This window comes from Sciurus carolinensis, chromosome 6, assembly GCF_902686445.1.
Source record: "Sciurus carolinensis chromosome 6, mSciCar1.2, whole genome shotgun sequence".
NCBI lineage: Eukaryota > Metazoa > Chordata > Mammalia > Rodentia > Sciuridae > Sciurus > Sciurus carolinensis.
The window spans coordinates 97,460,590-97,487,386 of record NC_062218.1 but is presented as its reverse complement, the minus strand read 5'-3'; the positions used below and the strand labels follow the sequence as shown (position 1 = coordinate 97,487,386).

The following is a 26,797-nucleotide window of genomic DNA, read 5'->3' as shown; positions in this document are numbered from 1 at the left end:
TCAGTTATGTAAATTCTTTTGTTTGAGATCAAATAAAAATATAAATATAGACTTGGGAGACTTGCTGAGAGATGTTATTTGTGGCTACATGAGACAAAGCAAAAATCTGAGCTATCCCCCCTGCTTGAGACTATGAAGGTAGATGAGAGGAAGAAAAAACAAATGTTAGAAAAATGTTGGCCTAGCCAGTGCATATTTGCTAATGGAGATAGTTCCTTCAGACTTCAGAAATGGGGAAACTCCTCACAAGGCTACATATGAATAAAGTGATTATGAAGTGATTTTCTTCCTTGAACCTTTTGGTTTCACTTAGTAGAGCTTAATTTTCCATTTCGTTCTTTTTGCTACTGCCAGAACTAAAGAAACTCAGGGCAGTCCCTTTGCCTTTCATTAGTAAATTATTTTCTATTCTGTCCCTCCAACTCTGAAAGAGTTTTCCAAATTATTTGAGAGGGCAGGGCATTCTGTACTTGTTTTCATCCATTATTTATGTTTGCATTCAATTATACTTGGCCTTCCTTTCAATTATGGAGATGGCCCTAGAGCATTTTTATTTCAGGGAGTAGGTATCTGTTATAACAATTAGCTCTAGAGAGAAAGGAATTACCCATAATTCTTGTCCTCAGAAGAGGCATAGTACTTATGGATCCCTGGTCTGCTTCCTCTGGAGAGCCACTGCTCTTATTCCTTTCTCATTTGCTTAAGGTCTCTTGAATTAGAACTGGCAGGAAATACTCAGTGTCGTAGACCTGATTTGAGTACCTCAGAGGGGTTTCTGTTGAAAGACCCAGTATTCCAGCTTTTGTTATTCTGTCCATCGTGCCTCTTAAAACTCTTTCTCACCCCTTGTGTCACTGGGCCCTCACAAAATTCCAGGCATAAACCATTTGTGAAATGAAGATCTACTTCTGTGCTGTCAGATATGGTGATTACTAGCCATTTGTGATGATTTAAATTAAAATTAATGATAATTTAAAAATGAAAAATTCATTTCCTTAGTATCACTAGTCACATTTCAAGTGCTCAATAGTCACATGTGACCAGGAGCTCCTGTAATAGACAGTGCAGATATGGAATATTTATGTCATCACAGAAACTTGTGTTGACTAGCACTATAGGGCTGGTACTGATCGACCTTTCTCAACTGCTGATTTGGAAACACAACTTCCCTGCCTACACTATATCTCTTCAGTAGCTGCTTGATGATAATAATCATTTTGCTGCTTTATTAAAGTTATCCAGAATCCCAGCCACTCAGGAGGCTGAGGCAGGAGGATTGTTTGAGCCCAAGAGTTCAAGGCCAGCCTGGTAACAAGGTGAGATCCTATCTCAAAAACAGTAAAGATAAAATAAAATAAAATAAATAAATAAAGTAAGCCATCAAGTGGAAAGTGCTAGATGCTCCTAGTTAAAGCCATGGGCAGAAATACCAGGTTTTCTCTCTCCTGCCTGGCATTTCATATGTGTGGAGATGGTTCTTCATCCTTTGGGAATGTGAAAAGTTGACGGGCAGGTTGTGAGGCCAAGCTGCTCAGCCGAGAAGTCACTCCTGATAACAGAGCTGGCCTCTGCAGGCTGAGTCTTGCCTTCTCCTGCTTCTCTGACTTCCCCCAGCAGGGAGGTGTGGGAAAAGTAGATCTGCTGAAATCTGGAGGCTCAGCTGGGAAGGTACTTGACTTTCAGGACATATATTGCAAAAATCAAGTCCAATGTGTTCTGTGATAGTTAAGAAGATTTCAGAAGTAAAGATATTTTCTTTTCATTCTAGAAACCTCAATGAGAAATTGGGAAGCTTTTTGTTGATCATTTACAATTTTGTCCATTATAATTCTTGTAATATTTTTTCAGGTAAGGTGAAGTCCATCAAACATTAGAAAAACAAAAACATATAGTTATAAAATATTGTTTGCTTATATACCCATAAATGTGAATGCGAGATTTTATATGGAAAAATGCATTGATATTGAACAGGTGGCCTTGGGCCCATAACTAAATATTTCATCTCCCGGATTCCCTCTAGATATATACCTCATTATTCTGTGCTTTAGTTTTTGTGACGTGTGTATAGAGAGAATGAAGACAGTGGGGAAGCATGCTCACATACAGCACTCCTCCCACCTTGTCTTCTGCTCCTCCCAAGGTGCACTAAAACATGATTTGTCCGAGCATACGCTGACAATTTGATTCAAAGAGATGATAATGGGATTTGATTAGTAGTATTTTTGAGGTCCTGGGGTTATTGAGTGTTTTCTTGATCTCTCAGATCCAGCATATCAATGATAGATTTTGTATCGCCACAGTGGACTGTGCCCACTGCTCTGCCCTTTTGCAATGAGTGAGGTTTATTCAGAGAGGAGGCTTTGGGGAAAGTTCCTATTACTGTGTGGTTAAGATATCAGTTTCTGGGCTCAGGAGGTATGGTGGGATAGCTGTTGGGAAAGGCTTACTGATTTAACAGTAAATTTCCAGAGAGAATTAAAAAGATTTCTAGACTAGAATCAAAATCGAAATCCAGACAAGGACTGTTTAGGGAGATGGAGTTTTATTGTAGACTGGGTCACTGTAAAGTATCTAAAAATGTGAAGTAATGAGCAGTCGTAGGTCTGTGATAATAAGAATTTATGGAAAATTGAAATATATGTCCCAGTTTATATTTTTTTGTAGTTTTGAAGTTATTTATTTTGGGGAAAAAAAGGATTTGTCTTTTGTACATAAAGTGTCATGATTAAAATAAAATCCCAGAAAAATTTAGGAAACAACTTATTTTGTGATAGAGTGTAGAGGAGGGGATAGTTAAAAACTAGAATTAGCCCTCAGGGGGGAATAGCTTTTTTATTTCTTTCTGGTGGTTCTTTTATTGCTCAATTTGGGTCACAATGGTCTTTGAATAAAATCGACCATTAGCCATATCAATCGAAGGGAAATTGGTTTCTTAGTCCACTGTGCTGGTGAAATAACTGGTGGCTATAAATCTGACCTTTTTGATGTCAAGTGTCCAGTCTTTTGAATATCTACCCCCCTGTCATAGTCCTAGGAATAATCATTTATTTTTCTAAATGTAGGAACTCTGAGATACTTGTAGCCTAGAGATTGATCGTGGGATGGGGCAATGCACAAATGACTATATCAGTATCAAGCTTTTGCTGTTCCCAAGGTCTATATATTCAGCTGTTTTAGTGGCTTTCCATGTAATGCATTTGACTTTTAGCTTCTGTTGCTAAAGTAATGGTAACATATTCTGTTTTCCATTTGTTTATTTATGGTCTTGTTTTCTACCCTTGCAAAACTTGATATAGGTACAAAGCTTCAGAAATGTACACATACCAGAGTAATAGATAACTCTGATTTTGTTACAAGGCAATAATTTAAGTTGACAGCTTTAGCTGATAACATAAAACACAAGAGAGAAATAGGATCAGTTTATAAATGTCAGCAGAACCCCTGAGAGTGAGTTGCTGCCTTGGAACTGACTCTAGTACTGTTGTTTTGTCTAATATATTATAAAGTGAAATAAACTGATGTCTGAAAATCTGGCTGACCAAGATTAAAAGAATAGGGTTGTAAATTAGCTGCTTCCTTTAGGTCACTTTAAGCAGCTTCCATAAGAGACTAGATGACAGGACATTAGGGTCCTTGGAAGGACTTGAAGTCTAGCTTCTCTGGAAGGTCAGGAGGCCAAGAGAATGGATTGTCCTGCTTTTGGCAAGTTCTTTTGGGAGTCATAACTTCCCAGCTTCAATGTTCCACCTATCTCTCTCTTGGTAAAGAGGAACCTTAAAATGGAGGAGATTGTGAAGTCCAGATATTTGGGAAATAGACCTTGTGGAATGTCTGCAGGTTCTGTCACTGTGACAGTCATAGCCATCCAAAATGATGATTGTGAAATATTTTAGTGATTTGACAAAACTAAAAGCAGTTCAGTATAATGGGCACTGACATACAGGAGCACCATCTCCCACATTGAAGATAAGTATTCTTGCTTTACCTTGACATTTATTTTCCATAAATGCTGTAGTATTTATGCAGCATTATCTTATGAGCATGCTTTACTCCCTGTGATGTGCCTTTTACCGATGTCTGCAGGGCCAGGGAAGTGGCAGGTAGTGCTTAGGGCATCCAGGAGCAGTTGGTTTTTAGGGAACTAGTTTGGGTTTTGCACAGTTATTAGTAGTGGCCATAAAAACTAAGCACATGTATTATTTTCATGCATCTTATTGGTTGCCACTCTCAGAAAAGCCGTTGGATCATTGCTTTTCCTCTATAGAGCAGTTTGGACTGATGTCCTTGCTTTGGGATAGCTCATGCTACAAAGGGAAAATAAGTTCTAGGGAATGGAAAATTTTCGTAAGTCAACTTCTCTCCATCTGTCTCAGGCAGAACTGCAATGAACCCTGCCTTTCAGAGGTGTCTGTGGATATTGTCTGCAGACTTAGTTGGTGATTGTCCTTTTCAGTCATAAGGGGTGCGTAGCATTATAAATAATGCCTAGCTCTGAGGGAAAGAAAGGCTGAAGGGAAATGATGCCTACTTTAAAAACCTTTGATCCTCCACTCCTACCTCACCCACCACTGCCAGTGTAGGAACAAATTCTGATATGCCCGTTCTCTGTCACTCTAGCTTCCTTCCTTCATCTTTGAGGGGCAGATTGACTTGTCTGGCAGGGACTATTCTGTTCAAGATCATTTGGGAATAAAGACATTGAGGTTGAACCCAGCATCTTATTGATTTATGTTTGAGAAAATCACATATTCCCAGATGTTCCCAGATGTTTGGACCATTTCCTTGTGAAGCCATAATCCCACAAAAATACCTGTCAGATGCTTCATTGTAAATATACGACTTACATTTGGTTAGTTGGATTCATCTTTACTTAGCAGAATGTGTTAGAATGTGTGTGAGTTATATATTTTGATTATGACTGTAGTATTCTGAGTCATTCTCAGTTTAGAATGTATGTATGTTGTAGGTATATAATTTATAATACACCTCAGTTATAACAGTGTATGTTAAGGGGCCCAAATGAACCTTTCTATAGTAAGAAACACTGAACAATTGAGTGGTTATTCTTTATAACTATCTTCCTTTTTTTCTTTTCAAATGTCAGTTTTATGCTTTTTTGTAGTTTTGAAGTTATTTTATGTCCAAAGAAGGAATTATTGTTTTGTTCAAAAAGGTATTATGTATTTAGTAACATAAAATTCCCCCAATTTAAAAAATTAAAAAGTTTGTAATAATAAAAGTAATATGTACTATTTAAAAAGTCATAATTATAGAAATATGCAACTTAGGAAGTAAAGTTCTTATAAATCCAATTTCTTCACCAGAGATAACATGTATTAATGCATACTTTCTTAAAATCCTTTTTATTTTAAAACTAAATACACTGAAAATTAGAAAGTGTGAAGTGAACATTCTTGAAATCTACCTAAGTCAAGAAATATAACTTTGCGAACTGGGGGGTGTAACTCAGGGGTAGATCATGTGCTTAGCATGTGCAAGTTGCTAAATTCAATCCCTAGCATTAAAAGAGAAAAAGAGAAGGAAAGGGGAGAGCTTTCCCATGTACCTCAGAAATCCCTCCTATAGCCCATCTCCACTAAAATATCCCCCTCCTACCAAATGTACTCACTCTCCTTATTTTTTTTTTACTATCCTGATTTTTATAGTAAGTGTTTCTTTGCATTTAAAAATAATGTATCACCCATGTACCCTAGACTCTGTAGTTTAGTGTTATTCATTTAAAAAAAGTTGTTGGTAGCCACTGTAATCACAGTTACATGGGAGGCTGAGGCAGGTAGATGGCAAGTTTGAAGCCAACCTCAGCAATTTAGTAAAATGCTTTCTCAAAATAAAACTTGAAAAGGGCTCAGTGGCAGAGCACACTTTCCTAGCCTTCAAAAGGCCCTGAGTTCAATCCCCATTATGGCATTGGGGGTTAGGTGGAGGGGGTAGGGGAGACACACTGCAGTAGACAGTGGTTGTTATATTCCTTAAGTCTCTTTGAATCTGTAGACCTATCCCACCACCCCCCTTTTTCTTATCCTCATATAATTTGTCTCTTTGAAGAACTCAGACCATTTCCAAGACTAAATTCTGCTGATTTTATATTCATGATGCAGGTCCACATGTTCCTTGAACCTCTTTTATTTCTTTCAAATTGTCAGCTGGATCCAGAGGCTCAATCAGATTTAGCTTTCACCCATTTGGTAAGAATATATGTAGTTGTTAGTTTTTTCTTTAGGAAGAGTATATAATGTCTGAATAACTCTCTTTTTTTATTTGTGTGGGATTATGAGAGGATGATATTCAAATCTCTCATCTTTTATATTTTCAGCTATATTACTTTTATAAAGAGACATTTCCCTTTAGATACTATTTCATTACCCATTGGTACAGTTCATAAGTAAAGACACGATAAATGACTTTTTCCCCCTCAAACCAGTTTTAAAGATAACAAGTTGGTTCCTAGTCATCCTTTGACTAGAAATGGCCAATTAAGTTTTTTCCCCTTTTATGACTCATGGATTTAAGCATATTTCATAGATTTTAATCCATCATAATTATTACTTTTATTAAAATTCAGATTGTTCCTTTTTTGATCAACTGAAAGTTTTCAGGTAAGCCCTTTTGATGCTACCCTAGTACCTTAGTAGTGTTTTTTTTTTTTTTTTTTTTTTCAATTTCCGGAACTGGAGATCAAATTCACCATCTTGTGCATGCTAGACACTAGCTACATCCCTAGTCCTTTTAAATTTATTTTGAGATAGGGTCTTGCAAAGTGGCACAGATTAATCTTGAACTTGTGATCCCCATGCCTCATACTCTTGAGTAGCTAGGGTTACAGGTGTGTACCATCATGCCCGGGCTCCTAGTATTCTCTGATAGCTTTCTTATTATCTAGTGTGATGAGATATTATAGGTTCATCTTGTATCTGCCCAGTACTGGAGTCAGCTATTTCTCTAAGAAGTCTTGATTTTTCTTTTCTTTTCTTTTTTTTTTAAGTAAAAAATGCTGTTTTAAGAGTACATTCTGGCCATTAGGATTGTTCATTGCTACCATGTTGGTCATTGTTTCTAGGCTTTTTTGGTTGACAAGAGGTAATAAATATGATAACATATACATCCAATTGGATACTTCCTAATCATATTTAAGACTACAGAGTTTTTGTTTAATCTCTTTGGTGTTGCACTTGTATCTCTTTGCTTCCACATTTACAGTCTTGATTATGAACACAGGAATTCTGCAATTCAAATTTCTAATAATTATTCATTCACTCTGTCTCATATTATACATTTAACAATTTCAGAATGGCAGTAAGACCACCCTTGATATGATGACTGAAAACAGTTTGAAACCTTTGCGTGCGTGTGTGTATTCTCATTATTCTTAACAGTGGTAGTGAATCTACATTGTCAGAATTTCAGGTATTTTTTTCCTTTTTAACCCTCATTTAATCTTATTTCTTCAAATAACTATATAATTAATGCTCATGAGCAGCCCTAGTTATTTGGGTTGTCTGCAGTGTATTTTCTAATAAATTCTTCAGGAAGAACTCATTCAGACAATATTTTCTGTGTTTTGTATGTTATGTTTGTCTGTGGTATTTACACCTAGAAGTCCCTTTGGTAGAATGTAAAATCCTTGGCTCTCATTTTCTTTTTTGAAGCACTCCATCTTCTGCTGGCAGTAGGCTTTGCTGTAAAAAACACTGATGACAACCTGATTATAAATCATTTTCTTTGTTTAGATGCCCAAATGACCTTTTCTTTTTCCTTAAAATTCAGTGGGTTTTCTAGACTATGCCTTGCTGTTTGACATTCCTGTATTCCTGCTCATCATTATTCTCAGTTATTCAGTGTGGGTGTTTTTTTTTTTTTTTTTTTTTTAATTGGGAATTGAACCCAGGGAAGTCAAACCACTAAGCCACATCCCCAACCCTTTTTATTTTTTATTTTGAGAAGGGGGTCTCACTAAGTTGCTTAGGGCCTCACTGCGTTGCTGAGGCTGGCTTTGAACTTGTGATCCTCCTGCCTCAGCCTCCAGAGCTGCTGGGATTACAAGGTGTGCAATACTGGGCCTGGCCACTTTGTGTACTGTTTTAATATATAGTTTAAATATTTTTTACTTTAGGAATGTTTTCTTGACTACAGTACATTTTCGTTGCTCAGTTTTATGTGAAATTAGATTTCTTTTTTTTTTTTTTTTGGTGGTGCTGGGGATTTGAACCCAGGGCCTTGTGCTTGCGAGGCATACACTCTGCCAGGTGAGCTACATCCCCAGCCCCTGAAATTAGATTTCTTGAACTTTAGAAAGAAGGATGGCTTTGGTATTCTGGTTCTTTGGATCTTGTTTATCTTTATGTTGGATCTTCTTTGTCTTCATTGTTTTATCAGTTTCTTACAAATCTTTCTTTTTTTCCCTTTATTTCTTTTTAATTTTTCCAATTTTCCTCCTTTGTACCTTCTGTTTATCTCAAAGCATTTTCTGTTGTTATGATTTGTTCTTTAATTTTTGATTCTTCTTTGACATCTATCACCTTATTTCTGATTTTTTGTTGTTGTTCTTGAATATCTCTTAATCATTTAAAAAATGTCTTGATCTGGGGTTGTAATTTAGTGATAGAATGTTTGCCCAGCATGTGTGGGACACTGGGTTCAATCCCCAGTTCTGGAAAACAAAACAAAACAAAAACCCAAAACTAATTTTCTGGCTTGTATTTACTGTAAGGATGTTATTCCTCTCCTTGTATCTATTTTTTATTATAATTTTATTGTGTAGGATTGTACCCTACTACTTTTCTATTGCTTATTTTTTAGTGAAATTAGGTTTCTTGAACTTTTAGAAAGATTGTGCTTTAATTATCTTTTCTAAACTTGTAGTGCTCAGAAATGTGGAGTCTTGCTCTATGAAGTTTCCTGGCTGTTTTCCTCCTCCACTTTCATCTGGACCTCCTCTTTCCTTTTATCCCCCCATTGTCCCATTCTAGTCAATTTCGATTTCACTTCTAGCAGTCTTCTCAGTGTGAGACTTTGTCCTGGTTGGGAGAATTGGTTGACTAATTTTGAGAGTTCAGTGGGAGCTAGACTCCTGTTCTCTTACCCCTTGAAATCTTTCCCCAGGCTTCTTGTTCTTGACCTCTATTGGACTGTGAAACATTACTTCAAGGTTCATTCCTGTTCTCCTGACGCCTACCACATCTTTTAGTGAATACCTGTTGACTACTTGGGGTTTTTTTGTTCTTGGGTCAGACACCTTGTTACTTCCCAATTTCTTTTCACTTAGTTCTGATATAAATGTTGCTTATAGATTTGATTTTGCTGTCTAGTCACTGAGTTTTTTTTTTTTAATGTGAGGATTTGAATAATTAAAAAAAACTACGCTGCTGCCACATTAACATACATGTTCTTTAAAAAAAGAGATGAAATCATACTTATAATTTGTTCTTTTTGCTTAGTCTTAGTCATCTTTTATGTCAGTACAAATCTCCCCCTTTCTTGTCTAAGATTATTCCACTGAAGATATGTACTATGTTATGTAACAAATCCCCTGCTGATGGACATTCTTATTGTTTCTCATTTTTAGTTATTAAAATGCTACAATGAACATTCTATTCATATATTACATACTTTCCATATATTACACACTTCTGTGAATGTTTCCATTGGATATATTTCAGAAGTGGAATCTGCTGGATCAAATGGTATGAACAGTTTCAATTTTAACAGATCTTACTGGATGCTCAAAAGTGTTACACTAATTTTTATCCTTACAAACATGGTATTAGAATGCCTGTTGCTGCCTGACCCTACCAGTAGTGACCTAGAGGCTCCTGAAGGTGTGGATTTATATGTGTGTTTGGAGAGTGATTTACAGTCCTCTAAGAAACTGGTAAAGGTTATGGAACTTCTCCTCAGATAATTTAATTATATACTGACATTTTTCTTGTGTTAGGGAAACTTTGAATACCAGCAGGGGTATTGGTACCTTAGTTGTAGGTAGACACAATACCTTTATTTTATTTTTTTGTGGTGCTGAGGTATTGGTGGAAGGTTAAGAAGGGGATGGCAACAGAACTGTCCTTGGGTATGTTCCATTTGACTGCAGTAGCAGAGTTATTGGTACAAGGAGGGAACATTTATCTTCTCAGTGAGGCATATCTCCTCAGATTTTTCCCCAGAATGTAGGGGTTCCTGAGGTTCAGAGAAATTTGCCTTCTCTTTTATAAGTTTGAAATGGGAGGACTGAAGAGGGTGTCATGGAGATTGACTTGTTGGGAAATGATGTCTGTCAAAGGGGGTCCATACCAGAAGTATCAGTAGGGTATGAATCTACCTGAGAGGGAACACCAAGGACAGAGCTTTCACATGCTGGATACTTGTAGGGGACTTGAGAGTGTATAAGTGAATAGCGTGTAATCAAGTGACAGTTGCAGGTTTCTGGGGGCTGTGCAGCTGGGGCAGTACAGCTGTTGTGATGGGGTTGGAGGTGTGAAGCAGGCTGCCTGTTGGATGTGTACACATCAGCAGGTTGCTGGAGCACCAACCCAGAATATCCAGGCCTCCTTGCCCATCCTTGGGTGGGCATCTGCCAGTACAGGTCTCTGAAGAGCAGAAAGAACAGGGGAGCTGCTTTTATAAGCTTTTCAGTGCATTGTTGTAAAACTGCCTTAAGCTTGTGATTGAACTAAGTTTATTGAGAAACCTGAAACTTCTCCCTTCTTGCTTCCTGACAGTTATTCTCATTTAAATCCTCCCCACATTTGCTGAAGTTATGCTGCTGGATATGGCCTCTTTTATTTCTTTTATTTGGACAGAAACCAGGTCATCTTACATGAGTTTGGTGGTCTGCAGGTGGCTTGTATCATGGAAGGCTGAAGTGGGTGTTTTTGTGTTATATAGATCTGCTTTAATCAGCACATTTGCTGTCCTCTCAAGTTGGATGCAGCTTTCATTGTTACTGAATTTTTTGCAGCCCTAAAAAGGCAGTATGACATATAAATGATCCAGAAGTCATGTACCTCTCTACCTCTTCTCTGTAGAACTCAGTCAGGTATTTATTGAGAAGCTGTTATCACAGTTTGAGCATCTGTCATGGCATTGGTCCCTGTCTCAGCTGGGAATACTGAACAAGTCACAGAGAAGCAAGAGCCAAAAACACCATTATGATAGCTCTCTGGTATCAGCCCTAAGCATCTCATATGCATATCTCTTATTCTTCATAATGAACTCTAGAAGCTGTCAGTTGGGTACCCTGATATCCTTTCTGTAGATGGGTAACAGAGGTTATTTGTCCAAGGCCTCAGATCTATTAAGTAGTGGAGTCTGGTCTTCTCTGAGCTGTGTCCTTCACCACTAGGCTGAACAACTGACCAGGTCACACAAATGCTAGAGGCTGCAGCTCCATCTGGTGCAATGCAAGTGAAAAAAACAAAGCATAATACTAGTTAGTAGGTCTTTTAATACTGATGATCCAAAATGTTAAGCTAAGGGGCAGTAAATTGAGATTTTCATTACATTTTGATAAGCAAAAGGCAGCTCAAGTGACTAATCTAATTTTCTTGTTTCCTGTGTTTAAAGGGGGTCTTCTCTCACTGGGGAGGGGAACAGGGATTTGGGATCACTTTCCATGACTGCCTTTTCTGTCCTGTAACTGTTGCTCTACTTAACCTCTTTTCTCATTCTGGTTTGCATTTTGCCCCCTCAACCACTCAAAAAATAAAAAGATTGTAGAGTCCCATCCTTTAGAGTAGATCTAGAGAGAAGATGTACCTGAAGAATTTTGTTCCTCTGATCATCCCTATGGATTTCTTCTCTTTCCACCACAGAGCATCCAAGCTGGGTTTTTGTAGCAGTTCCTGGGTAAATTGTAGAAGTCAATAGTAGCCGATACTCTTTTGATATAAATCGTAGAACTATATTTGGCTGTGAAGGTAACAGGCGCTGCTAAAGAGAACAAATAGAGCCAATTATGATGTCAGGATCCCTGGGGACTGATGGGATAGGGAAAAGGGAAGATTAAAAATTAAAGCACTATCTTGTGGCATTTTGCTTTTTTAACCTCCTTATTAAATTGTGACTTCTGTTTGAGGAAAATAAATGAGAACAGAGGATATGTTTAGAATACAATCTTTGTGTTTTAAATTTGACTAATGAGCAGTTTTAGCACTTTCATTTAGTTCTCAGTCAACCTGTGTTTATAGTGTCAATTAACCAATAAATATTATGAAAAACAAGAGTCAGAAATGGTTGCATCACTCCTGCTAATGAGCTGCTAATGAAATTGTATTTGGGTGGGAAAGGCAGGCACTTGGAATTGTCAGGAGTCTTTTCCAGAAAATGAGCAGTAGCAGACCTGAGGTTCCTGCCCCTGGGAAATGGGCACATGTAACCCATTTACTCTCAGTTCACCAATTTTTTCCTTCATCATTATGAAGTGAAGCTCATTGCTAGTATGTCAGGGTTAATTTCAATTGTTGTGGGAATTTTTTATAAATGCATTTTTATTTGACTCAATGGTTCTTAAATTTTTTGTTGTTGTAGATGGACAGAATGCCTTTATTTTATTTATTTTTTTAATGTGGTGCTAAGGATTGAACCCAGTGCCTCACACATGCTAGGCAAGTGCTCTGCCAATGAGCTATAACCCTAGCCCTTGACTCAATGGTTTTGGAGTACATAGAGAGCTAGAAGAACTGTAGTTGTGTTGTGGCTTATTTCCAACTGCCTGACCTTAGATTTCTGAGTGATTCCCTTTCTCTTTTAATTTTCTTATTTTCTCTTTATCCCATCACATGTATACACATATGCATAATTGAAAACAGTGAAGCCTGAGCAAGTTTGGGGAACAGGGAGTGGATGGGGAGACTATTTTACATAGAGAAAAGGGGCCAGAGCTGGTTTACCATAGCAGTGAACAGGATTATTGAAAACCAGATTCGTAGCATGGGTATTAAAGCTCAAGTGTTCTGATTAAGGGACTGTGCTAGTAAGTCTCACTTGTCTTTTCTTCTGCAGGGACACATGTAGGGTACAGAGAAGGAGGAGCTGAGGCAATCAGCTGGCTAGGAAATAAGTATGGGATGTCCATCATAGATTGCTAGGTGAAAGTAGCCCTTTTGCTTTCTTCTCTGTGACCTCCTTTGCTCCATCTATGGATTTTTTAAATTTGGGACTGTGATAGGTTCCTGGAGCTAGTGGGAGGAGTTACTGCAGATGCTTAAAGGTTTGAAGCTATTGTGGGGAGGAGTGCTGATGGGGCCATGACAGGAGTCATAGTTTTTCCAGTCAAAATGCTACTGTCCCTTAATACTCTGTCTTCCTATTCCATACCCATTCCCCTGGTTCAGGTTTTATCATGACTGAACAATTATAACAGCTTGCTGACTGCCTCCTGCTTCTTGTCTCCTGGTTTTTATACTGAGCTCCATCTAGGAACTCATTTAGGGTTGTAAGTTGCTTACCTGAAAGTGATCTCTGGACTTGGAAAAAGTGTCCTTACCCTTCTCCCCATTTACTTCCTACTCCTTAATGGCCAGGATTGATCTTGTTCATGGTGATAGCCTTTCTGCTACCCAACACAGCAAGTGGCCCTCTGCTGCACAGTAGGTTGTGGTAGAAAGAATGTCTAGAAAAGAGCAGGCTCTTGTCTAGTCCTCTGTAAGTGCTTGTTGACCAGCAAGTTGTGGAAAGAGACCTAACATGTCCTAGATAAACTTACTAAGAATCTTGTCCTGGTAACTGTTTAGGGAACTTCTTCCACTGTAATAGGAAATCTTCTGAGTAGCATCAATAGTCCTTGTCCTTGGAGAGCATAGTCCTTGTCCTTGTGAAATCTGTTTATAGAGTTTGGTGGCCAGCTATCATCTGCCTTATGATTGGAAAGACAGTGGTTAGGTTGTAACAGATGAGTTGTTGCGGGGTAGTTCTGGGCGACAGTTGGAGATGTCAGGGTAGCTGTTCTGATTACAGTTTAGGGATTTCTGCCCTTGCTTGGAAGCCATGTCAGAAAATACTTCTAAGTCTCTACCCAGAGTCCAGATTATGACTCAAAGTAAAAAATGGTTTGTCATTATTTATTCCTTTATTTTTGAATGCACAAATATAACTATAATCCAGAATGGCTCAATATATGTTTTTGGTTAAAAATTTAAAAAGATCTTCATTCATGATCCCCACCCTGCCAGAAAAGGGCAACATATAAACATTGGTTCAGGGTCCAGCACCCTGGAGAGGTTTGTGCACATTTTTCTGTTACTTGTTCAGTTCAAGTCCTGCCTTAGAGACAGGATAGATGCTCATTTGTGTGAGGCAGGGATCTTGCCAGGACTTGTTTGGGGGTTTTGAATAAAAAGGCAGGAGGATAGGGCTGTGGTAGTCATGGCAACCAGGCCTGTAATGTCTCAGCTATGACCAGCCCTCGTTAGATTGGCGGCCCCAGTGAGGGGCCTGGCATTGCTTCCTGTGGCATATTCTTCTTATTTCTTTATATCTGGGGAAGGGGGAGCTGGCACGGAAGCTGACCCTTCTGGAGGCCTACTGTGTGCCTGGAGCTGAGCCTGAGCTGTGGGTACAAATAATTGGTCCATGCCCTTCTGAAACTCATCATAATAAGGAGATTTTATTCTTAACACATACCTGCAGGACTTGACAAATAAAATGTCTTTGTTTCATCTGGGTTGACATTTACCTTTTGGGGGCTGCTTTTCCTGAAGCAGTTTTTACTTCTGAGCACTGACACAGTTCCTTTCTCATTTGTTCTTCACAGTAGTGAAGCACATTAGGGAAAGCAGACATGGTAAATTCTTTTCATTTGACAGATAAAGAAATTGGGCTAAATTCACCTGGTCGTCAAAGACTGACTTTACTGGGTAGCAGAGTTCCGGGGCTCCTGGCCAGCTGGCACAGCCTTTGACTTTCTGCCATTGTGTCTGGTAGTTCCTGGAGTGGGAAGTTTCCAGGCAGGAGCCTCCAGAGGGCACCTCACATCTCTTCCCCTCTTGAAGTCACAAAACTGCAGAAGCATCTGATGCCAAGGCAGACATGAGAGCATCTGTCTTAGTTGGCCCTGTCTCTGCTGAAACAGGGCAGCAAGTCTTAGCACAGCTGCACCACAGGAGGACCCTTCCCCTGTGAGTCCAGGAGGTGGAAAGAGTTGGAACAAAGACTACACCAGGCAAAATTTGTTAATATATGAAATGTGTCTTTTTCAGCAGTGATAAATTGACTCTCTGTGGCCTGAATTCTATTTATAGATGTTTTGTTTGGCTTTTAGGTGTAAAATTTGAATGCTTTCTGAAGGGGTACTTTTCACAGCCCTCACCATTCCCTGTTTTTCGACAGATGATCCTCACTCATCTCCCTACCTGCCTCCTTCCTTTGGGTATTTGAGTTGGCTCTCATCTCTTGGATCACTATTTCTTATCTGCCTATCTACCAAGGTCCCTTTGCCTAGGTGCTTCTTGGCATCAGACTTCTTATGCTCATTTTTTTCTTCCTGTCTTTACCAGAACTGCCAGCCTGGGGCTGTGTCTAGTCTCTGAGCTCAGCTTTCTATGCTGGCCCCTGATAATACTTACTGTCATATGGGACTGCATCTAATGAACTGCAGCTCATGGGATTTGAAAGAAGATAATACTGCTTTATTTGAATGAATACATTTTTAAAACAAATTTATTGAGATACAACTTCTACATCATCAGGTTCACTCATTTAAACTTTATAGTGAGAATAATTCTCAAATGTCCTAGGTAGAATACAGCAGTAGTTTCTAGAATATGGTGTTTTATGGACCAGAAAAACTTCAAAAGAAAATTTTGGGGACTAAGCCCAACTTTTTACTGTGCTGAATTAAAGGCCTTAGCATAGAAACAACCAACTACTATCCATCATCATCATTACCTCATTTTATAAAAGGACATTTTAACACTAGAAAGAGAGAAACTATATGATTTCAGATAAGAGAACTATTATTTTATTGAATCCTCTTAACTTCCTGTTTCAGGATCATTGGATTGAATTGCTACCATAAACAAAATACCTCAAAGCTTGGTGTTTTAAAACAACAGTAATTTCTTTTTGTATATCTCTGACTCTTAGAATCATAGTAATAGTTCACATACCCTTCACATGCTCCCAAATAAACAGTTGAGGATGTGGAGGGGTGGGAGCCACAAAATGCACGAATACTAACAAATGAACCAAGTATTACAAATTAATAGCATAACCATGCTAAAGGGAATGGGGAAGAAAAGAACAACCTAGGAGATTTTATAAAACAGTATCTTGATAAAAGATAATAGAACTACAAATAAATGTGATGTAGTTTGGTAAATGTGTTTCTCATAGGGGTATGTGTTGGCAGTGTTGAAACTACTTTATTTGAATCCTAGAATTGAATGATAAATAAAAATATCGTGGATAACAAGAGCCAGGTTTCTCACTGTTGAAAAAAGAAGATATAAATAAGTGGGAATATAGATGACCCTGTGGTGTTAGATTGGAATCTGAGGTATCAGTAAAACTTGTGGCTTTAAAAATATATGTAGATAGCTGTGAGTGGTGGTGCACACCTGTAACCCCAGTGGCTTGGGAGGCTGAGGCAGGAGGACTGCAAGTTCAAAGCCAGCCTCAGCAACTTAGCGAGGCTCTAAGCAATTCAGTGAGACACTGTCTCTAAATAATATACAAAAAAGGGCTAGGGATATGTCTCAGGGTTAAGTGCCCCTGGGTTCAATCCCCAGTACCAAAAAAAATAAAAATATATACAGATAAACAGAAAAATAGATGTGTATGTATTTATGTGTACTTCCTCATATATGTTTGAAGAATCTAAGTCTGTTGACTCAGAGAACTTAGAGCCTAGTAGTAATGAATATACATACCTACCACCCATATCTTTATTTCTAAGCATTGTTCTCCAGACATTTTTTTCCCCCCATGCTGGGGATTAAACTCAGGGCTTCACACATACTAGGCAGGCACTCTGTCACTGAACTACAACCCCAACTCTAACATTGTTCTGCAAAAAAACCAAAAAAACAAAACAAAACAACAACAACAACAACAAACTCCTAAGGCTCTTGAAAAGTGACTGATTCCAGGGTTAGGGAAAGGAGAGTACAAGATGAACCTGGAAATTCTTATATAACCAGAAAGTAAGGAAATACTTTTAGAAAGAAAACGAAGAAGGAGAAGGCACTTGTCAAAGAAATATAAAGTGCTCCTAATTGCCGAAGTTCAGTCAATTTGAGCAATAAAATAAGTAACAATGTTGGATCATAACCCAGAGGAAAAAAATGTCTATTCTATATCTAATATAAATAAATAATAAAATAGATGCAGGAGTGATCAATTTTCCTTGCAGTGAAAATCCACTAATAACTGTAAGGAAGGAGGGAAATAGGAAGTAAAAGATCATAATTGGGTAATCACCCCAGTAGTAATTGCAGATAGACTCCCCTAACATTGTATAACAATTTGAAGGAATTTGTATAATGAAGGTATTTTCCCAAATTTTTAAAATAATTCAATTTTTTTTAGTAATTGTACCATGTGGTGTGTTCCAATATCTAATTCTAGAACATTTTCCTTACACCCAAAATATACCCCATAAGCCTGATGTTCCCCATTCCTTCCTTCCCCTTTCCCCTGATGATTACTAATCTGTCTCTGTGGATTTACTATTCTGGAAAATTCATATAAAAGGAATCATATGATATGTGAATTTTTTTGTGTGTCTTTCAGAAAGGCTAATATTTCAAGGTTCATCTGTATTATAGGATGTGTCAGTATTTTTCTCTTCTTTTAATGGTTACGTAGTATTTCATTGGGCGGATATATCACATTTTGTTTATTTGTTTATCAATTCATGGACATTTGGATCATTTGTATATTTTGACATAAATAATACTGCTGTGAGCTTTTTTATGTGAACATATTTTTAGTTCTTTTGGATATACATCTAGGTATGGAATTTCTGGGTTCGTATACTAAGTCTATTTCATATGTTTAACTTTTTGAGTTTTCCACAGTTTGACAGTTTCCTGTGATTTTTGTTTACTGCAGTGGAAAAGTTTAGTAGAGCTTATCTGTTGATCAAGACTAGAAAAACCAGTAAGAAGACATATTGAAATCATGAGCCCTGTGATATGATGCATTGAGAAGGACATGGCATCTTTGTGGTGCCTCTGACAGGATGTATGACCTCTTTAATCATGAGGAGACATGGGACAATCCTGAATAAACTTTGATCAGTATTCCCCAGGGATGCCAGGGTATAGATGACAAGTAAAGCCTGAAGAACTTTTGCAGTCTACAGGGAATGGGGAGAATAGGACATGTGGGATCTGGGAACAAAAAAAGGACGCTGGACGCACTGGTAAAGTTTGAAAAGGATCTTTCATTGGTTAAAGATCTTTCATTGGTTTATTATTATTCATTGGTTTATGTAAGATGTTAACATTGGGAAAGGGTGTTTGGAAAGTATGGAAACTATACAATTATTGCAAATTTGGTGTAAGTTCAAACATAGTTCAAAGTAAAAAGTTAAAAAGGAAATCTATTTATTCTTGTTCACATCTGCAGATCAGTTAAACTTGTTGATCATGACTGGCTTAGTGGGGCCTAGCTCTAATCTGCTTCATGGGTCTCCTATCCTTCTTGGACCAGAAGGCTAGCAAATTGTTCTCATGATGATGATAGAATCCCAAGACACAAACCAACTACAAAAGCACATTTCAGATACCTCTTTGTGGCACTTTTGCTAGTATCCCACTGGCCAAAACACCTCACAAGCCAAATCTTAAGTCAAGAGGTAGGAAAGTACATTGTACCACTAGTATGAGGAACTGCAAGAGCATGTAGCAAACAGTATGATAAGCAGGGAATAAGAAATTTGGAGACAATTTGCAATCTGCCACCAATTTTTCTCCCCCTGGAAAAACAGTTGTTACCTGGGTCCTGGACTATGTATAATTCCAGTAGGTGTTAAAACACAAGCATGAGGTGGCCTTATTTAACATGGACAGAATGTTGGTAGGATGGGATACTCAGCCATAGGATCTGCCCCCAAAGAGTCAGTTGTGGGGAAATTACCAGTGTAGGCTTTGCAGTCCTGTCTGCCTTTCTGGATCCCAGTTTTATTTTCTGCCTGTTTATTCCCTTGCCCTCCATCTCTGGCTCCTAATCTTCTCTCTCTCTGTATATATGTATCTCATGATTTCTCTATGCCTCTGTTCTTTCTGGTACTTTTTTCTTCTGCCACAGAAGTTAAAAGATGTAGGTCAGATAACACTCTCTCTAACTTGGCCTTTTTCCCAATGGGATGGAAACATTTAAATACTGTATTTTCTGTTGCTTCTGCCATGATTGGTTTCACATATTTTAAATGAGCATAATCTATATTTTGAGTTAATGTTATTATGGTTGCTCTTGCCTCCTGTGGTGCCTTATGTGAAAAGTGCAGTTTTGGAAATTTTCTCCAAATAAAAGATTCACATAAGTTTCTTCTCTCTTCCTTGGCCATCTAGCAAGATCTAACCTGTCTACTGAAGCTTCTATACTTATGTACTTTCTCCCCATTTCTATCTTTGGTCAAAATCAGAAAATTCAAAACACTATAATTATTGTTATTATTATTTTTAATAGACAGCCCAGCATGACTCTTTAACTTTTTATTTCTTTTTTTCCACATTTTTTAATTGGTGTATTATAGTTATACATAATGGTGGGATTTATTGTTACAGATTTGTACTTGCATATAATGTAACAGTATAATTTGGCTATTGTCATTCCCTGTTATTTGCTCTTTTCCTGCCCTCCTCCCTTCTGACACTGCTATTATTATTATTACAAGTATTAGTACTATTACTACTAAAAATAACTGTTAACAACTAATTATTATGAATCTACCTGCCCTAGTGAAAATCTTTATTGACCTTTTTATACACTTGCTGATCAGCCAGGAATTCCTCTTTTCATTTAAAAATGTTTACTCAACAAATAATTATTAAGAGTTCACTATATATTAGGCCATGTGACAATCACTGGAAGAAAAATGATGAGCATTTAATAGATAAAAAACTATAACAGGACTGGGGTTGTGGCTCAGTGGTAGATCGCTTGTCTAGCATGTGTGAGGCCCTGGGTTTGATCCTCAGCACCACATTAAAAATAATAATAATAATAATATAAAGGTATAAAAAAAAACTATAACAACAGATTCTAGTAAGTGTTATAAAGAAGGGGTTCTTTGAGATTGGCTTATCTCACTTAGCATGATATTCTCCAGTTTCATCCATTTGCCTGCAAATGCCATAATTTTATCATTCTTTATGGAGGCGTAATATTCCATTGTATATATATACCACAGTTTCTTTATCCATTCATCAATTGAAGGGCATCTAGGTTGGTTCCAAAATCTGGCTGTGGTGAATTGAGCAGCAGTGATCATTGATGTGGCTGTATCTCTGTAGTATGCTGATTTTGAGTCCTTTGGGTATAGGCCAAGGAGTGGGATAGCTGGGTCAAATGGTGGTTCCATTCCAAGCTTTCTGAGGAATCTCCATACTGCTTTCCAGAGTAGTTGTACTAATTTGCAACCCCACCAGCAATGTATGAGTGTACCTTTTTCCCCACATCCTCGCCAACACCTACTGTTGCTTGTGTTCTTGATAATCGCCATTCTAATTGGGGTGAGATGGAATCTTAGGGTAGTTTTGATTTGCATTTCTCTTATTACTAGAGATGTTGAACATTTTTTCATATATCTGTTGATTGCTTGTAGATCTTCTTCTGTGAAGTGTCTGTTCATTTCCTTAGCCCATTTGTTGATTGGATTATTTGTATTCTTGGTGTAGAGTTTTTTGAGTTCTTTTTATATTGTGGAAATTAGCGCTCTATCTGAAGTATGAGTGGCAAAGATTTTCTCCCACTCTGTAGGCTCTCTCTTCACATTACTGATAGTTTCCTTTGCTGAGAGGAAGCTTTTTAGTTTGAATCTATCCCAGTTGTTGATTCTTGCTTTTATTTCTTGTGCTATGGGAGTCCTGTTAAGGAAGTCTGATCCTAAGCCAACAAGTTGAAGATTTGGACCTACTTTTTCTTCTATAAGATGCAGGGTCTCTGGTCTGATTTCGAGGTCCTTGATCCATTTTGAGTTGAGTTTTGTGCAGGGTGAGAGATAGGGGTTTAGTTTCATTCTGTTGCCTATGGTTTTCCAGTTTTCCCAGCACCATTTGTTGAAGAGGCTATCTTTTCTCCATTGCATAGTTTTGGCCCCTTTGTCTAGTATGAGAAAATTGTATTTATTTGGGTTTGTGTCCATGTCCTCTATTCCGTACCATTGATCTACCTGTCTATTTTGGTACCAATACCATGCCGTTTTTGTTACTATTGCTTGCTCAATTCACCATAGCCAGATTGTGGAACCAACCTAGATGTCCTTCAGTTGATGAATGGATAAAAAAACTGTGGCATATATATACAATGGAATATTACTCAGCCATAAAGAATGATAAAATTATGGCATTTGCAAGCAAATGGATGAAATTGGAGAATATCATGCTAAGTGAGATAAGCCAATCTCAAAAAAACCAAAGGACGAATAATCTCGCTGATAAGTGAATGATGACATATAATGGGGGGTGGGAGGGGTTAGCGTTAGGGTTAGGGTTAGGTTTAGGGTTAAGATTAGGGAGGGGAGCAAGAATGGAGGAAGGAAGGACTGTATAGAGGGAAAAGAGGGGTGGCAGGGTGGGGGGGGAGGGGGGAAAATGGCAGAATGAATCAAACAACATTGCCCTGTGTAAATTTATGATTACACGAATGGTATGCCTTTACTCCATGTACAGAGAATCAAAATGTATCCCATTTGTTTACAATAAAAAAAAAAAAAAAGATTAACATCAAAAAAAAAAAAAAGAAGGGGTTCATGGGACTGTACAAGCCTTTGGGGCAGATAGATCTGGTCTGAGGAAACAGAGGATGCCTCTCAGAGGAAGTGACCCTTAGTTGGTATTGGAGATAGTGAGAAGTTGGAGGCTAAGGTTAGAAAGAATATTCTGGACAAAGGAAACCGCTGGTAAAATGGTAAAATGACCCCCTTGTAGGAGTGTTTTAGTCAGCTCTTTACCTACTGTGACTAAAGGATCCAACCAGAACAATTATAGAGAAGGAAAAATTTATTTGGGGGCTCATGGTTTCAGAGATCTTAATCCATAGAAGGCTGGCTCCATTCCTTAGGACTCAGGGTGAGGCAGAACATTATGGTGGAAGAGCGTGGCAGAGGAAAGCAGCTCACAAGGTGATCAGGAAGCAGAGAGAGTTCCTCTTTTCAGATACAAATATATACCCCAAAGATACAAATATATACCCCAGTTCCCACTGCCTCCAGCCACATCCTACCACTTTAATTTCCACTTAGTTAATCCCTATCAGGGGATTAATTCACTGATTGGATTAAGACTTTCACAGTCCAATTTTCTCTTTTGAACCTTCTTGCATTGTCTCACATATGAGCTTTTGGGAGACATCTCATATTCAAATCATAAAAAGGAGGTTCTTCATGGAGTGGAAAAAGGGCTGCATACCTGGAGTATGGGAATGAGAGGTGAACAAGGTTAAAAAGGTGGCAGGGACCAGATACTAGGGGGCTTCATGACCAGGGTGATATTTTCGTATTTATCCTAAGAGCAATAGGAAGGAAGGCAATAAGAGGTTCAAAGCAGAGAACTATGTATAGGATAGTATTTTAAAAAAACAAAAGGGTGACCAGTTGGAAGACTATGATAGTATGTTAATGAGTTTTTGTTTTGTTTTGTTTTGTTTTTTTGGTCATTGTGAGCAAAATACCTGATGAGAACAACTTAGAGAAGGAAAAGTTTATTTTGGCTCATAGTTTCAGAGGTTCTGTTTGTGCTTGGCTGACACCATTGCCTCAGCCTCAGTTGAAGCTGAACATCATGGCAAAAGGGCATGGTGGAGGAAAACTGCTCAGTTCAGGACAACCAGGAAGCAAAGAGAGAGAGTTTGAATTCAAGAACCAGGAATGATATAATCCCCATGGGTTCCTCCAGCCACACCCCACTTGCCTACAGTTAACTACCCAGCAGTCCATTCAAATTATTAATCCATCAAATGGATTAATGAGAACCATCATCCTCAAATATGAGTTTTATTTTCCTATCCCAGGAAATAAGCTTAGGATTCCTGAAGGTATACTAAGCCAGCCTGGTCTGCTCCTCTACTCCAGTAGCCTACCTCCCAGTTTCTATGTCAAAATTTTTATACTTGTTGCTCCCTCCAACTCCTTTTGAAATTCCTTTTTTTCCTCGACTATGTGTTTTTGCCTCATTTGATCCCCAGTTTAACCTTATCAGAAAGCCACCCCAGAGAATGGTTCTCTCACTGTACTATGAACATGTTTTGTTGTTGTTGTTGTGGTGGTGGTTTGTTTGTTTTTGTTTTTGAATTCTTAAAACACTTTGAGGGAAATCATTATGCACACGCCCTTAGGAACTATAGGTTGCTGTGTACTTTAGCCAAAAACACAGCAGTTCCCTATTGAAGTGGGGCAGCAGAACAGAAGCAGGCAGTATATCTTGGCGTGCTGTTTGCTTGGCTCCTTGGTTGGAGGCAGAATGGCTGGAGTAACTCAGTGTTCACTATGATCCTGCCAGAATTGAGAAAACGAATTCTTGCCACATCCTTACCCTCTTATACTCAGGGTTTACCTGATCATCCTGAGAGAACTTGTACTGTATGTTTCTGTTGAATCAAGTAAGGCAATGCTGTCCAGGAGGAGAAAGCATAGCCAAAGTCTAGGTGACAGAAGTACCATCTTTGCTTCATAGTTCTAGTGTCCTGAAAAGCCCATTCCTTGAAATGCTCTCTCCCGGTAGTCGTTAACATTCATCTTAATATTCCTAAAACCTATCACAGTAGCCTGGAGTATAGTAGTTGCCTGGTAAATATCCTTTACTCTGGTAATTTTGTGCAGCGCATGTGAATAGCCCATTCATTCACAAAACTTGTTTTCCCAGCTAATGGATCAGCTCCTCTGAGATAGGTGGGCGTAGGTTTTTCAGTTCTCTTGGTTCTACTCCCTTCTTCCTTGGCTTGCTGTGTTTTCCTGCATTCCCAGTTGCTTCCTTCTTCCATCTCATAAATGTTATGAGCCACAGATTTTATGTGCCAAGTTTGGCATAAGGACTGGGGAAATCCACCAAAAGGAGGAGATACAGTCCCTGTGCTCATAGAAGGAGCCTGATTAAATGGATGAGGGTGGTCAGGTAGGAAACTCACTGGGATGGCAGGCTGTCTGGGTTTCTGTGGAACTACTGGGGGATGGGTGGGAAGGTTATCTTGGAGAAGACAATAATGTAGCCATGTCCTGAGGGGTGAGTAGGTGTCCGTTGTTCACCTGCTGCTTGTAAGAAAAAGACTTATTAATCCAATTTAAAGAAAACATAGAGTGACTTAAACAGGCAGTTCTAATGAGGGAATATTGACCTTTAGATTAAAGCGTATATCCTCTGGCTCTCCTTGCCTCAGTCCTTTACAGATTCCCTTATAGATTAGCAAACGGAGTACCTGTGGGGTCTGTGGGTTAGAGGGAGAAAGAAGGCTGGCTAGAGGAGGTACCAGAACACAGCAGTATGGTCTTCATAAACTAGTAAGTTCTGTTGGCTTGTAAGCCAGTCCATCCTGGAGTCCCTCTTAGGACTGTAGACCTCACAACCTTTTCTCTTCTTGACTTTTAGGTCAGGCTGTTCCTGCAGGATCCCATGTCCGGCTGAATCTTCAGACTGGGGCAAGAGAGGTGAAGCTCCAGTATGAAGACAAAATCCGAAATAATTTGAAAGGGTTGAAAAAAGGCAAAAGGTACCATTGTTGACTCTAAGGTCTGAGAGACTAAATGATAGTATTAACTTTGAAATATGGAAAGTGTTACCCAAATTCATGTGTGGGTTTTTTTTTTTTTTTTTTGAAATTTAATAGCATAGAATTTGTGATAAATCTGTTAGGGTTTTATGGAAGTTTACCAATACAGTCTTTGGAAAGATACAGTTTGCAAAGCAAATTGATACTTTGAAAAAGGCTGTAGGGGGAATGCTTAACCTGCTTTAAAAATGAAGCTGTTTTTCCCAGTACTTTAAGAGCACCCATTTGAATCCCAACAATTAATGTGCTGATTACAGATGAGTCATCTATTCATTAAAACAGGCCTGTTAGGCCTTCTGCTTTGCAGTAATACTTCCTTAGTGAACAATAAAATTGCATTTTAAAGTCTTTAATTCAGACTAACTTTTCCTCTTGTTAGTCAGTATTAAAATAGACTTTCCTAATAGTATACAAGTAGATGCTACTATATGTTCTTCAATGGTTAGAGATTGCCTTACTTTTTAATAACCAGTTTAGGTTATTTGATTTTAGAGAATTAACAGTCTCTATTTTTCTCTTCATTGCCTTGAATTAATAAGTTTTCTTTGCTTGATGAGGGAAAAGGAAGTTGAGGCATGGGATAACAGGGATTGCCAAAATAGTGTAGTTCAGAAGCTCAGTATAAATACCAGTCATGAAGTCTCAAATGCAGGGACCAACAAATTATGGCCTTCGGGTCTGATTTGGACTGCTGTCTGTATTGGTATGGTTTGTAAGCTAACTTTTACATATTTTAATGGTTGGGGAAACATCAAAAGAAGAATAATATTTCATGATTCATGAAAATTATGTGAAATTCAGATTTCAAAGTTCATAAGTATTGGAATACAGCCATACTCATTCATTTACATGTTGTCTATGACTGTTTTCTTGCTACAGTGACAGAGCTGAGCAGTTAGGACAGACAGCTCACAAGACCTACAGTCTTATCTGGTTGTTACAAATAGTTTGTTGACCCCTGTTCTAAAACACTGTAAATAATGGGAATTAATCATGGATTGAGTGGGCCCAACTCAGTCCTGGGATTTTTATTATTTAAACAAATTTTACAGTTTATATACAAGTCAGAAAGGGACCTTAGAGACCCAATTCTTACCTGAGTCTTTTCTTTGACTTACCTGACAAAAGGTCATTCAGCTGGTCCATGTGCACTAATGAGATTTGGGCAGTTTTCACTGTTGGGAAATTCTTCTTTGTGTTGAGATAGAGGTATTTGTTGTCTTTCCAGTCACCCCAAACCAGGAAAGGTCTTCCTTTTTCCCAATCTCTGTAGATAGGCCCATACCTGGTGTTTTAGTCAGCTTTGTGACCAAGTTTGTTCTGATAAGAACAAATTAGAGGAATCAACTTTTTTGTTAGCTTTTTAGCTCCTGTGACTGAAAGACCTGACCAGAACAACTGTAGAAGAAGAATAGTTTTTTTAGGGGCTCATGGTTTCATGCTGTCCATGGACAGCATGGCTCTATTCCTTTGGGCTTTAGGTCAGACTGAACAACATGGTAGAAGGGTGTAGTGTAGGGAAATAGCTCACATGATGCTCAGGAAACAAAGAGAGAGACTCCATTCTCCAGATACAAAATATATAGTATATACCTCATAGCCACGTCCTCAACAAACCACTTTCTCTAGCTACGCTGCACCTGCTTCCGTTCACCACTCAGTTCATCCCATCAGGGATTAATTCACTGATAAAGTTAAGACTATAACCCAATCATTTCTCCTCCAAACCTTCTTGCATTATCTCACATGTGAGCTTTTGGGGGATACCACATCTAAACCATAACAAGAAGGAAAAGTTTATTCTGGCTCATGGTTTCATAGTTTCAGTCTGTGGTCTGCTGATTTCATAGCTCTGGGC

At 38.3% G+C, this 26,797-nt stretch overlaps 1 protein-coding gene across 3 annotated transcripts in view; it reads left to right on the top strand.

The window, feature by feature from the left end:
• Positions 1-26,797, top strand: part of Sil1 (SIL1 nucleotide exchange factor) — a 247,861-nt gene that overhangs the window by 110,655 nt on the left and 110,409 nt on the right. For all 3 annotated transcript variants that reach the window (XM_047556173.1, XM_047556175.1, XM_047556174.1), the window contains exon 4: positions 24,759-24,879. In XM_047556173.1, coding sequence (XP_047412129.1) covers positions 24,759-24,879 — 121 coding nt within the window. The remainder of the gene's footprint in view (positions 1-24,758; positions 24,880-26,797) is intronic.